This window comes from Barbus barbus (assembly GCF_936440315.1).
Source record: "Barbus barbus genome assembly, chromosome: 46".
Taxonomy (NCBI): Eukaryota; Metazoa; Chordata; class Actinopteri; order Cypriniformes; family Cyprinidae; genus Barbus; species Barbus barbus.
Genome location: NC_136724.1, coordinates 21905916 through 21920978, shown reverse-complemented (window position 1 = coordinate 21920978; position 15063 = coordinate 21905916). Strand labels below are relative to the sequence as shown.

The window sequence follows — 15063 nt, the reverse complement described above, 5'->3', positions numbered from 1 at the left end:
CTTGCTCTAAGAAAGACAAAAAGCACAATAAAACTAGTCTATACAAGTATAAAATATATTGTAAGTCTAAAACCACATGATGATCAGCTTTGAGTGAGAAACAGACCAAAAACTGAGTTGAAAATGTTTCCCTTGTGCATCTCTAAAGGTCATTCAATTCAAATACAACACATCGAGATACATTAGAACCTATGTCAATGATGCCTTCTTCAACTTTCAGAAAAAAAGTGCAACAATTTGACCTTTGGTGTATTAATTTACCTAATTTACCCATAAAAGGTGCATATTAGTACAGTATAAACTACTCTACTACTAATATGCACCTTTTAGGGGTACATAAGGTACAAATTTGTCCCTTTAAGGGTAGTGACCTAGCTGCTGTACTCCTACAGGTACAATTTGTGCACTTTTTGGTCAATAATGACTTAAATTTTGGACATAAATCTATCATATGGCTTTAGAGGACTCATTTCAGGATCCATCATGGAGCATCGTGCAGTATTTCTTCCATGTTTCAAGTAAATCACATGGGTTTGGAAAGACATGAGGTAAATGATGACAGAATTTCCATTTCTTTTTGGAGTGAACTATTCCTTTATAATAAAAGCAGTTTTAATGAATTCGCCACGGTTTCCTAGTGAAACTGATTCATTTCTAGTGCTAAAGTGAGCTACCAAAAGCTACGTCTTTTAGTTTAAATCACCATGTAATAGTCTGCTATTTCTACATTTATGGTGGTTCTATGACGAAATACGTTGTCGTTCCTGTGCAAACATTTTCCCAATAGTAGTTCTGAAGTAATATTGCTACATTTTGCGGCTATATCCAGTTTTGGCTCATACGCAAATCTCAATAGGAGTGGTCAGCATCACTTTGCTCTTGTCTTGACGGTTGGGCGACGGGCTTTTGGAGGACTCTTCCCTAGAAGAATGCGGTTCGGACAGGATGCTACGTTTGAGGGGGGTGGGGCGTAGACAGGAAGTGCCTGAAGGTGGAGAGGGTTCTGCGTGTCTGTGGGCGGAGCAATGTGCGGAACCGCCCCTAGACGGCCTACAGGAAGCTCTGCGGCGGTGATGATTCAGCAGGTCGTATTTCAGGAAGTAGAACACCTCTTTAACCCCACAGCGCCGCTCTGGCTCCAGCGCCAACAGCCGACCGAACATGCGTAACGCATCGTCCGAAAACCGCCGCCATTGGGAGGGAACAACGCCGGGAGGAAACGCCCCACGCTGCCATCGCTGAAATTCCAAAAAGAATGCGTCGCTAGGCAACGCTGCTTCCCACGGAAAGTTTCCCGTCAGCATGCAGAACAGCAGAACTCCGAATGCCCACACGTCCTGGGTCGTTGCCACCACGATTCCCTCCGATACCGAGGCCTGGCACACCTCGGCGGCGGTGTATGGGATGGTGCCGCTGATCCGCTTGATCCGGCTGCCCGCCCGCCGTGTCATTCCTAAATCTGCCAATTTCACACGTCGGCACTCGCGGTCGAAAAGCAGAACGTTTTCTGGCTTCACGTCCCGATGGACGAGACTCTTGCTGTGCATGAAGTCCAGAGCCAAACCCAGCTGCTGAACGCAGCGCTTAACCATCTCCTCCGGCAAACCGGCCTGGAAAGAGACGGAAACACAAAGGCACAGTTTAGAGCAGAGGAGATACAGAGAAATACAGCACAAGCTCTTAATCTGGAAGAGAGTAAGCAGTTGACCTTGCTCTACCTAGTTTTCCATAATCAAAAGCTGGATCATATGCATGCCCCTGTTGAACTCCACAGATGTCTGCAGAATTCAAATACCCAGCATTCATAGAAAATGCAAAAAGTCTGGCTACAAACAGACAGTTGGTTTTCCATATTGTCCAAAAAAGAGGAAACATATACTCGTATATTCAGTTAAATATCTCAAAAAGATATAGATATAAGACACATATTCTCATTATTCTCCTTGATTCTTATTACTGTAATACAGTCATTTTATGAAAATCAGCATGAAGCAATTGTTGTAAACCAGGGGTGTCCAGCGTTTACTCGCTGACAGCTCTCGATCTCAGGACCACTAAACAGCGCTGTGAGAATCGTTAGCGTTTGTAGCAGAGGTTTCTGATGCAAACCACAGATTCTGCAGTGATTTAAACTCGTTTAACTGACATTATCAACAACACTGATGCGGAAAACAGGAGAAACACTGTGCAACAAATATGCAGTTATACTTTTCAATCCACAAATCACCAACATTTACAATGGATTTACTGTAGTAACTGTGGTATTGTGGCAGAAATGTAGGATATTCATAGCAAATTTTATATCATTAATATAAACGTACAGGCCAACTGAATGTAATGTAAGGTAGTAATGAAATATAGGCCAAATTACAGATATTTTTGTTATAAGCAGTTTTGTGCTTTTTTATTTATACTAAATAAATGTGTTAATAGACTAAATACCATAAAGCCATTCTATATAATTATTCAAACTTTTAAGGTTGTCAATATTTACAGATATTGTTAATTGTTTTTTCATTTAAATTGCTTTTATTTATTTATTTATTTGATTTTTTTTAAATCAAATTAATTTTCATAAAAATTCATACATGATTGCATTTTTTATTTGTTGATTTTGTGGTTTAAAATAATGAACTAGACGAATTCTTGATAGTGCTACAGGTGTTAAACCTACAGCATGATTAAATATGTGATTTGCGATATAAAGACGGTCGTGTTAATAATGAGGTGCTGTAATACCTGTGGTGGGATGATGTCGAACAGATCTCCCGCAGGTGCATACTCCTGTCCGAACACATAGCTGTCCTCCGTCTCAAACAACACGCTCAGAACTTTGATGATAAACGGGCTGCAGCCCAGCGCTGCTGTCAGGCTGTACTCACGCAGAAAACTGCGCAACTTTGTCTTGTTCTTACTCACGTACTTCAGAGCCAGCTTAGTACCTGCAAATACACAACATAAAGGTGAATGAAATATGATGCATCAAGACCACTATATTTGAACGCACACAACACTCTCAAAAATAAAGGTTCCAAAAGTGGTTTTTGCAGTGATGCCACAGAAGAAACACTTCAGGTTCCAAAAAGAACCTTTCTCTGAACAGTTCTTAAACTGTTTTTAAGAACATTTTTATAGTCTAAATACACGTTTTCCACAATAAAGAACCTTTTGTGGAATGAAAAGTTTCTATGGGTGTTAAGTGTTCTTCATGGAAACACTGGGGCCAATAACCAATAATTTAGTATCATTGATATACTATGTTTAATTAATATTTTCAATTAGTTTTTATTTTCCATTTTTCTGTTTTAATTTAATTTGAAGTTCTATTTTTGTGTGATTGTTATTTTTATTAGTTTTTAAAATGTTTATGTAATTTTTATTTCAGTTTTAATTATTTTATCTGAAATTAAATAAGTTTGTCTTTTTATATTTGATTGTATTTTATTCCAGTTTATTTATCAAGTAAAGCTCAAAATCTTTTTGAATTTGTTTGTATTTTTTGTGTTATTTTCATTTATTATTATTATTTTTAATGGCTATTTCTTATTATTGATTTTATTTATTTATTATTTTATTATTAAAATAATAATATATTGATTATCGATTTTATTTTGTTTCAATTAAGGTTTATTTTAAGTAACAAAATTGTTTTTTTATGCATGTAGTTTAACGATAATAACCCTTCACAAGGGTAAATGAGATTTAACAGCTACAGCTTAGATTTCAGTGAACAGTCATCTAAATTTTGGCTTGTCTCACATAATTATATCCTAAATATTGAAATATGCATGCTAGTTTCATGGTGTCATTTTTGGTACTTGACAGCTTCCAACTCCATTCACTTCCGTTGCATGGAGAGGAGCAGCCAGGACATTCATAAAAAAGAGAATCGTAACGACACTACCTCATTTTCACACAGACTCACCCTGTGTCCGATGCACCACCAAGTCGACTTTGCCGTAGGTGCCCTTCCCTAAAGGAGCGATCAGCTCATACTGCTGTTCCAGCTCCGAGGCGGAGAGAGACGTGATTGACAGCGCCTGCATGTCCTCGACCGGAGCGCCACCCGTCCCGCTGCCCCGTCCCGCTGGGAGAACCCCCACCTGGGCACTGAGAAACACACACTAACATTTGAACACAAACTCATTTCAAGAGGAATTGCATCCTGGCGAGGAACTCTCTCCTGGTATTATAGAGCTCCTTGATGGCATCATTTGTCTTTTTCTGTTTATTCTTCTCTCTCTCTCTCTCTCTCTCTAGCATCTGTGTCCTCTTTTCTTTCCTCTCGTCAGCACTCTACCTACACTCTATTTCCCTAGCAGTGTACCTGGTTTGACGCTCTCAGACGAAGCAGTCAAATCTTTGTGAATATTTCAACAACAGCAAAGGGCACTAACTGAATCACACTCCTCACGGGAATAAAGCAGTGACCTAGAATGAGGCCTCATGTTATCAGCATCATGCATAGTGACAGCGCACCGAAACAAGAGCCTCCTGCACAACCACAACAACAACAACAGATGACGATGATGATGCCGGACGACCTTAAGATGACCTACCAGAAGTTCTGATGAGCCGAACCCCTGCTATCCTGCCCACTTTAACCCCTGACTGAGAAACAAATGAGAGATTGATTCAGGAACATTCTCATTTTCTCTAGAGGTCATTGCCAGCCTTTGATTTCTACTGCATTAAACCACTAGCCGCTCTGCCTGGCCCTTCATTCAGCTCGACCGGTAGAGCAAAAGCCAGAAATGAGAAATGGTCTCAGTTATAGTTCATGAGTTGGAATTTGAATTTATTAACATACTGGATATTGAATTGGAATGACAGGAAAAGGAATTGCAATTCAAAGAAATTCACATGAATCCAGCAAAACAACAAATTGGGCAGAAATTTAAACTTTCCATCTTATAAAATGTAATAATGTTAATAATAATGCTCCTTTATAAAGACTTTGCCTTTTTAAATTAGAGTATTCGGGGAAATGCAGTGTTTTTTCCACTACAATTAAAGACATGAATTCGTTATATAATAATATTTATTATATATTAATAATGTATATTATGACTATAATATATTAATATTATTATATAATACGTTATATATATATATATATTGATCACAATAAAATAAAGGTAATTTATTAATATTTTTATATATGTTAACAATGTATATTATACATGTAATACATTAATACTATATTTTTTCTTAATATATATATGTTGTGTGTATGATAACTTATGGGTAATTCATACTTAAAAATGTAATTTATTATTTAAAACTACATATAAAGCAGTTTCTTGGCATTTTATTCTATTTGATGCCAATTGTATGAAAATTAATATTTAAAAATAAAATTTAAATGTATAAATTAAATTGCAGTTGCATATTCAGTTCTGCATAGACTGACGCTAGCAACACCAAAGTCATGGGTTTGATCCCCAGGGAATGAGTTGTAAAATCATCTGCTTCGTGAAATACAAATAATGTAAAATATACAGACTGAATGTAAATCTCAGACCGAGTGTGAATTCATCCATTCACTTTCTCTATATTGATGTATCTTAAAAGCTCTCTACTATAGTAATCATAATTGCCTTCTTTAATAGATGAAATGATCTGTTCCTCCCTGACTCTATAAGGTCAACACCTGAAGGTGACCTTTGACCTGACCTCCCTATCAATTCACATAAATTTCATACACAATGTACAAACATGCAAACTCATGTTTACATTTGAACACCATGTATATAAATGCTTTATAATAAAACAATTCAAATTTTTAAGTTCATTCTCATTCCATTTTTAATATTTTTAATTTGAATTAATTCCAATATTTTACCATATTTTACAACTCGCTTTTGCCTTCCTTTCTCTTTTTCACCTTATTTATTGTCTGTTTTTGTACTTCATATGCTTTGGCGTTATTATAATGATCACACCTACAGTGTCTGACCCTGAAAACATCAACAACAAAAGCGCATGAACACACGATGTGCCCAACAGCGCAAATCAAACAGTTCAGCACAGCAAGTGAGCCAAGCGTCTCCAAACAAAAGAAATCAATAGACAGGTCAGTGATGAGCTGGATGAAGGAGAACTCCAGGACGCTCCTGAACTCACCTGCCCGTGCCCTGCTGTCTCTCTCCCTCATGTTCCTGCATCCAAACGCCGCGTCCTGATCTCAACCCGGCTAGAAATTCATCCCTCGTCCGCTGAGCTTCCAAAAAACCAGGATGCTCTGTTTCTTCAGCACTCCAGCTCTGTTAAAGGAAACGCTCTACATCCTGCACTCATGAAGAAAAAGCAGAGTCCGTTTCTGCCATCCGTCTGGGTGTTTTCTGCTGTCTTTGTGTGCTCCTGAAGGAAGCCGCTGGAGCACGAGGAGCGAGGAGCTGGTGTGTGTGTGTGTGTGTGTGTGTGTGTGAGAGACAGCGATGGAGGGGAGGGGGTGCATGCGTGCGTATCTATGCGTGAATGACCTACTTCATTGCGTTTCCTCTCTCGGATGCTGGAGGAACGGCGCGTCTGTGTCTCGCAGCATCCAGGCAAGGTCCCTTTAGGGATGTCAGATGCGCTCATCCAGCAGCCAGTCTCTTGTTTCCCTGTTCACATGATCACAGAGCCCCTCGAGCCAGCAGCGTCCCGTCATTCAGGCTTCATTTTCACCCCTGATTTAATGCAGAACATCAAAGTTATTTTTAGATCTGCTTTGCATTGTGACATTCAAGCACATTTTTCACCCAAGATCTCATTCCTGTGCGCCCTTAATGTGTGTTATTCAGATGCTATAATATTTTGATTAATATTTTGATTGTTTACATTATTTTCTGTTTTCCCAAATTTTCTTGTAAAGGTTTTAGCAATTTTGTTGTGTTTTTGTCATTTTTATTAGATTTATTTTTTTTAAATGTCTGTAGTTTTATTTATCTTATTTATATTTTTTATTATAATTTTTATATTTTATTTCATTTTAGTGGAAAAATACAAGTTTTTTATAATCATATTATATATAAAAATATATTTTATATATACATATAAAATATTGTAAATTATTGCAAATTTAATAACATTTGCTAGGTGGCATTACAAAATATAAAATGAATGTTGATGGAAATAGCCTATATGTGACCCTGGAGCATAAAAGCAGTCTTAAGTAACACAGGTATATTTGTAGCAATAGCCAACAATACATTGTTTGGGTCAGAATTATCCATTTTTCTTTTATGCCAAACATCATTAGGATATTAAGTAAAGATCATGTTCCATGAATATATTTTGTAAATTTCTTACCACAGATATATCAAAACTTAATTTTTGATTAATAATATGTATTGCTAAGAACTTTGGACAACTTTAAAGGTGATTTTCTCAATATTTAGATTTTTTTTGCACCCTCAGATTCCAGATTTACAAATAGTTGTATCTCAGCCAAATATTGTCTGATCCTAACAAACCATACATCAATGGAAAGATTATTTATTCAGCTTTCAATTTTCTAAAACTGAACCTTATGACTGGTTTTGTGGTTCAGGGTCACATATGTTGTAACACGAAATTTAAACTTTTTATTTATTTATTTATTTTTTAGATTTTCTGTTTTCTTGTTAACATTTAAGTCATTATTTAAATTTTTAGATTTTCTTTTTTTGTTAATTTTTGTTAAAGTTTTGGTAATTTTGTTGTGTTTTTGTCATTTTTATTAGAATAGTTTTGTTTTTTAAATAGTTTTTTAGCAATTTAATTTTTTCTTATTTTCTTATTTTAGTACATCAAGTTAAACTAAATGGAAGAGAGACACATTGCCTTTGCCACTAGCTTAAGTTTAAGATTTTTAAGATTTTATTTTCTTTCAGTTAAAGTTTATTTTATTTCAAATAAACAAAAGTTTATTTGAGTTTTTTCTCTCATTCTCAATAATCTCAATGATTAGATTCTCATATAATACAGTAATGAAGTTCATTTTTATTACTACAACGGAGCACAACAAATACTATCATGGTGTATCAAAATCCCTCATTATCATCATCACAGCCAGTGGCTGGTGTGCCCTTGATAGCCACCATGGGGCACAATTTTGCATCATTGTTTGTTTTGTTCTGGACTTCAGTTCCCATCACCCTTTGCACCGATTATTGTTTCATTACCTCCAGCTGTTGATCATTTACCTATTAGCTCACTGTTATTTATACCATGCTCACTTTGTCCTTGTTTGCTGCAGTATTATAATTAGTATTATAGTATTACAATGGGCTCAGACTCTCGACTTTTGGAATTTCATTGATTATCACTGTTACCGCAATTTAGTAATGTCATCTCGGTCTGAGCCCATTGTAGTGCCCTTGGAGATACCCGAACCCGCTCCAGTTGATCGTGAATCTTCAATATCTCCGTCTCGCAAGTGAAAGTTGAGAAAGAGGAGAGCAGCAAAGTCCGCTCCGGTGGTCCTGGAGGACCTGACTCCGGTGGTCTCTAGTCTGGTGGTCCTGGAGGACCTGACTCCGGTGGTCTCTAGTCTGGTGGTCCTGGAGGACCTGACTCCGGTGGTCTCTAGTCTGGTGGTCCTGGAGGACCTGACTCCGGTGGTCTCTAGTCTGGTGGTCCTGGAGGACCTGACTCCGGTGGTCTCTAGTCTGGTGGTCCTGGACGACCTGACTCTGGTGGTTTTAGAGTTCGCTACAGAGCTGCCCAATTTCACTGCTGCTGCCGTAATCAAGAAGGCTGTCTTTGCCTTTAACCTCTGCGCTGTTCTGCGTGCATGGGCCGCTTTGGAGTCCACTCCAGATCCTGCTCCAGTCCAGGAGCATTCAGAGTCCACTCCAGAGCCCGCTCAAGTCTACGAGTTCACTCCGGAGCTTGTTCCAGTCCAAGAGTCTACCACGGAGTCTGTTCTAGTTCCTCCTGAGGTGGTTTCTGTTGCAGAACCTCCCGAGGTGACGGCGTCCGCTTCAGCTCCCCTCTGGGCGGTGCCGTCCACTCCTGAACTCTCAGTCTGCCTTGTCCGTTCCACCTCACTCCTGGACTTCTTTAACTTTTGTTGGCGCATCTTGAATCCACTCCTTAAGTGGGGGGTTGATTGCCACCAGAGGGCAAGATTTTGCATCATTGTTTTTGTTCTGGACTTCAGTTCCCATAACCCTTTGCACTGATTATTTCATTACCTCCAGCTGTTTATCATTTCCTATTAGCTCACTGTTATTTATACCATGCTCACTTTGTCCTTGGTTGCTGCAGTATTGTGCGTGTGTGCGTGCGTGCATGTTTATGTGGTTTATGAGGACACAAATTTGTATAATGACATGAGTATGACAGAGGTATTACAATATGAAGGTGGTTTATGAGGACACTGCCTATGTCCCCGTAATTCAAAAGGCTTAAAAAACATACTAAATGGTGTTTTTTTGAAAATCTAAAAATGCACAAAGTCTCCTGTGAGGGCTAAGTTTAGGTGTAGGGTTGGTGTAGGGCAATAGCACACACAGTTTGTTCAGTATAAAAACCATTACGCCTATGGAGAGTCCCCATAAACCACAAAAACCAACGTGTGTGTGTGTCTTTTTTTTTTTAAAGAATAAAGCTGCACTTTATGTTATTTTGTGTTCCCTAGTCAATCCGTGACAGACATTCATTGGTTTAATGTTCATTATCTAAAACCTAATTGACAATGATGACATCACTGTGGTATTTACATACTTCAACTTTGATTGGACTTATGTTTAACATTTATTTGCATACTAAATTGTTTTGTTTTTTTATGTATGAGAGCGTAACAGTCAGGGTAAAGATGTAAACTTACATTTATGTATTTGCAGGATGCTCTTATCTAAAATGTTACATTGCAGTCAAGATATATACTTTATCACCAAGGCCAAAAACCTGAAACTTCTAAACTTCTTTTGCTAGTTTAACTAGATTTAAAGTAAACAACTATGGTGATGTTTCCTCAGATTCAGAACAACAGCAAGAAGCCGTGTTTTGACAAGCGTCTGAAAGCCCAAATCCAGAATAATCTCACCTCTGCTTGTTCCACCTCTGTTTCTCCTTTCATTACGTTTCTCTCATCTTCTGCCTCACACTTTTTGTCCTAGTTTAAGTTGCTGTCTCCTTACTTTATCCAGGTCGATGTGTTTTTTTCTTTCTTTCGCAGAAATACTACAGTATGTCTTATAAAATAAGGGCTTGAATGTAGAAATCTCCTACTAATGTCTGCCCAGCGAGCCCACATCTACTGCACAATAATTATTTCAAATTAATTAGACATAACATTATGCGGTAAGGTGCAAAAACTTTAGCATTAATCTTGTACAGTTGTAAACATCATCATCCAGTAATAAAAAAAATTTTGTTATAAAGGTGGCACATGCTAACAATTATTATAATAAAATGTTTATAAACATTTTATGAATAATAACAATAATGATAACCAATTATAACTGAATTACAAATTAAAATGTAATAAAATATAGATTATTATAATTATAATAAATACTATGAATATATATTACTATTAAATTACAATTATTATAAAAGTGGCACATAATATTAATTCTTGTTATAAAGGTGGCACATCATCATCATTATCATAATAATAAAACAATTGAAATTAATACAAAAATTATATTGTATTATAATGTACTATTATTGTTATTGTTACTATTAATATTGCTATTATTTTAAAAATCTCAATAATAATAATAGTTATTATTGTGGTTGTTGTTTTTGTTATTATGTGCCGAAATAATAATAAACATTGTAAAATCATCAAAATTATTATGAGCATATTGTATTATATTAAAATAGAAATAATAATAAAAATTTAAATAAAACAGTAATAATTATTAATTAATATTATTATAAAGCACATGATCATCATAATAATAATAATAACATTAATTTAATATTTCTATCGTATTGCAATTATTATAAAAGTGGCATATAATAATAAATTAATACAGTTGTTGTTTTTGTTATGAGCCATAATTATAATTTTTATTGTTATTTTTATTATATTAAATCTGAAATCATTATAGAAATTAATATTATTATAAATGTGGAACATAATTATTATTATGTAGTAATTATTATATATTTTATAGTATTATAATATATAATAATCTTATGTAAACATAAAAATCCCTTTATCGGTGGCTGTTTTGTCAATGTGCTCAGGGATTCAGAAAATGAATAACATCTCGGTTACAGTCTGCTGAACTGTACTGCTCACAGCCTGTGTTTTGCATGCCAGTGCTTGTGTGCTGGAGGAGCGTAACATCACGTGTGGCTCTCCACAGAGGCCCGTTTGTCTCGCTCTCCGTCACTCTTCATGTTGTCCTGCCTGTCGTCCCTGCTCAAAACAAATCTGAAGATGTATGAAGGAAGGCGTCTGGTGTATAGACCTGTTTTTATGAAATCATTAAGAACTGAACACCTCAGACTCGCTCAGCAGGTCTTTGAGGATCTTCCCAGTCCTGTAATCGCTGAATATCACCTGATCCGGAGCCCTTGACTGCCTTCCAAGTGCATTCAGAAGGTCACGGATCTCTCGAGAACAAAATCTCCTGGCATTTCTGAAGAGACATGCCTCCAGCACGTCTGTTGTCTTCTTCATCTCCTGCGACATCATGAAATTACCAGAAGACAACTGTGAAGTTTCACACTGAATGGCATTGCTGTATTTTGTTGCTTAGATTTAATTAGATGAAAGCCTTAATTATCCACCTGAGGTTTGAGCGACAGGCGCTGAAGCCTTGATGAAAGCCTGATGGGAGCGTCAGCGCTGACCTTTCTGTGTCCTCAAAAATCAATCTGAACAGCTTGTTTAGAAGGACAAATACTTGTTTGATTGCTAAACACTCATTCAGAGCAGTTCGATATTAACTAGGGAGTTTTATGAGTCTTCTGAAGAGACTGATGATCTAATGTACACAACCCTGATATAAATATCTCCAACCGCTTTCACCCTTTCAGTGCGTCATTGTGAGGCAGCGGATGTCTGGCAGGCAGGAGACAGAGTTTGGGATAAGGACACTGGCTCTGTCTTTCTGTAGTTTTGTAGGTGTGACTCAAATTTATCACCTTGATGGTAATAAAATAGATCCTTAATCCAACCTGCCAATAAGAAAAAGCACCTAGTAACCACACATCAACATGTTTAGCCCTTATATAATGTTCCTGGTCAATCTGACCTGCAACACATTTTTGAGCTGACACGAATATTGGTTAAGCTAAGATGGTTATCAGTTGACTATTTCTCATTTAGGCCTGCAAAGTGTTGTGGAATGTGAAAAAAAAAAAAAAAAAAAAAATATATATATATATAAATATATGATTTTTATATATACACACAGTGGCATGCAAACGTTTGGGAACAGTCGTAGATCATCCAGGTAACCACACACAGTATTAACAACCAAGGGTTCCCAAACTTTTGAAGGGGGTTATTTTAATAATTGCAGCTATTTTTTTGTCTTGTGGACTATATGTAAACATCTTTTATGTAAAATATCTTACTCAGGACAGTACTAAATAAAAAATATCATGCAGTTGGTATGATCTCTCTTATTTTGTTAAAATTATTCACATTTTCACAGATTCTACAAGGGGTTCACAAACTTTTGCATAAAGGTCATGCATAATAATAATAATCAATTATTACAAATCGTCAAAATTATTACAAATAATTAAATTATTATAAATAGAAATACTAATTATTGTTAGTAAAATAGTATAATAATTATTAATATAATGGTATTTTTTTAAATCTAAATAATAATAATAGTTATCACAATTGTTGTTTTTGTTATTATGCAAAACATTTTTGAGAGATATGAATGTGCCTGCAAAGTGTTGTGGAATGTGGGGAAAAATAAATACAATTACAATATTACAATATATTAAAAAGCTGAACATTATTAAGTCATTATAAATACATAAGATTGTAAATGTATTTTCTTGAAGTATATTTTGGCATATGAAGGTGAAAAAAAAAATTATATATATATATATATATATATTTTTTTTTTTATATATATTTCATTGAGCTTCACTGTTTACCAGTCTTAAGTGTCAAGTTTGTATTGTTCAATTGTATTGAATCCAATTAGGCTCAATTAGACCCAGAACATCACGCTCGTACCAGGGAAATTTAACATAATACCACACAGGGTTACACCCAGGACACTTTAGGAACTGCATAGCAATCACGGTGGTGTGTTTTGCATGGGCAGACGCTGAAGGAGAAGTAAAAATCGAGTTGTATTTGCTCTCGGGTGGGCTCGGCTGTCTCTGTGTAATTGGATTTTCTTTTTCACGGTCTGGTCATTTTCAGCCGAACTCTCTGAAGGTCTTCTCCTCTGCCTCTGTCGGCTTCTAACGAGACAGTGGCTACATCCTAAGATATTACATCTTATTTACTACCAAACTGCAGGCCTGAGACGGATTGCTTGAGGGTTTTGTCTGTGATCTGCAGTTTGAGCTGGATGTGGGTTGTTTGTTCTGCTAATACTGTCTAGTGATGGTCAGAGGAAAGGGAGAGTTGGACAGGAGCAAATAATAGCCTGGAGTGTGAGAGAAGGGTATTTCTGTGTAAATGACAGAGCTATATTGGCTAAAATGCTTGGCTTATTTACACAAAGCAGAATATTGTGCTGAAATGTGAAAACGATAGAGTTGGATGCTGCCATCTAGTGGTTCAGGAAGAGCATTTCGAATCACAAGTAAACGTGCGAGTCATTGTAGCGAATCGGTTCGTTCGAACAGTTCATTTTAATGCAAAGGTTGACAGAATGATTCATCAAGAAAGAGTTCTTACACGAAATGTTCGTTTTTATAGTAATACATTTTTATTAAATACGCCATGCCATCTAGTGGTTCAGGAAGAGCATTTCGAATCACAAGTAAACGTGCGAGTCATTGTAGCGAATCGGTTCGTTCGAACAGTTCATTTTAATGCAAAGGTTGACAGAATGATTCATCAAGAAAGAGTTCTTACACGAAATGTTCGTTTTTATAGTAATACATTTTTATTAAATACGCCACTGCTTTTGTATTGATTACTTATAATTTAAATTATATTCTCGCCAAAAAGATATACTTCAAATATTCTCATTCAGTCGAAAGATTTACTATCAAGATTCATTTAAAAGTTTCCAACAACGTGTTGTTCATGAATCAACCCTCAATACTCTATGAATTCAAGTCTGTACTCTATTCTTTAGCCTAAACAACTAGCGTTTGGTTTTAAAGGTACAGCATTTATTTATTTTCCACTCAGAAATTAATAAAAAGTATAATAATAACAACAAAAGAAATATGATGAACACTCACATGAGATGAAGTACTCCATTCACATGTTGTGGTCTTGAGAAAGCTGGTTTAATCTACATGAAGGGTGGTCCGCCCTCATGTTGAGACTGTTATTGCAACTTTATTGCAGAATAACTGTACACTTTTGATTAGGCTAGACTATTTCTACCATAGCATTAAATTTTTTTGCGTGAAGCTACACTGAGACCGTCCAAGACACTGTTTTACTGATCAGTAAAAATATCCACAATCCAACTAAAATATAAAATAAAACTTTTTCCTTCATAGAATATCCTGAGTCACCCAGAAATATGTCATATTATGGCAGCAAGTATAATATTTGACATTAACACAAGTCTTGATAATAAAAGTTGCTTGCAGAAAAATACACTCACCATTGGTTGAGCCAACGTTGTTCAGGGGTTGTTCATGTATTTAAGTAAACATGTGCTAGTCAGTTGTTTTTGACACTTGCCCTTGTGTCTTTTTTAGCGTCTCGCACATGAAACTGCATTCTAAAGATGCAACACCTAAGTTGCAATAAGTAAAGCTTGTAAGACGACATGTCTAGATCACCATTATCTTGTCTTGCGTCTCATGTTTTATAAATGCAAAAACACATTCTGTGTGAATGGCTCCTCAGGCTGGTCTTGATGTTTAAACAATGAAGCACAATGTTTTCATAGCACCACAGAGACAAAGTTTTTACGCACAAAATGACGTCATCTTTAAGAATTCATAGCACAACACTTTCTT

General features: G+C 36.2%; 1 protein-coding gene across 1 annotated transcript; it reads right to left on the bottom strand.

Annotated features, from left to right (window-relative positions):
- Positions 1-836: 836 nt before the first annotated feature.
- sbk1 (SH3 domain binding kinase 1) lies at positions 837-6167 on the bottom strand (the record flags this gene model as incomplete). The annotated part of the gene is made up of 4 exons (XM_079408917.1): positions 837-1610; positions 2740-2942; positions 3926-4110; positions 6127-6167. 4 exons carry the CDS (start codon positions 6165-6167, stop codon positions 837-839), a joined length of 1203 nt encoding a protein of 400 aa, XP_079265043.1.
- Positions 6168-15063: the final 8896 nt, after the last annotated feature.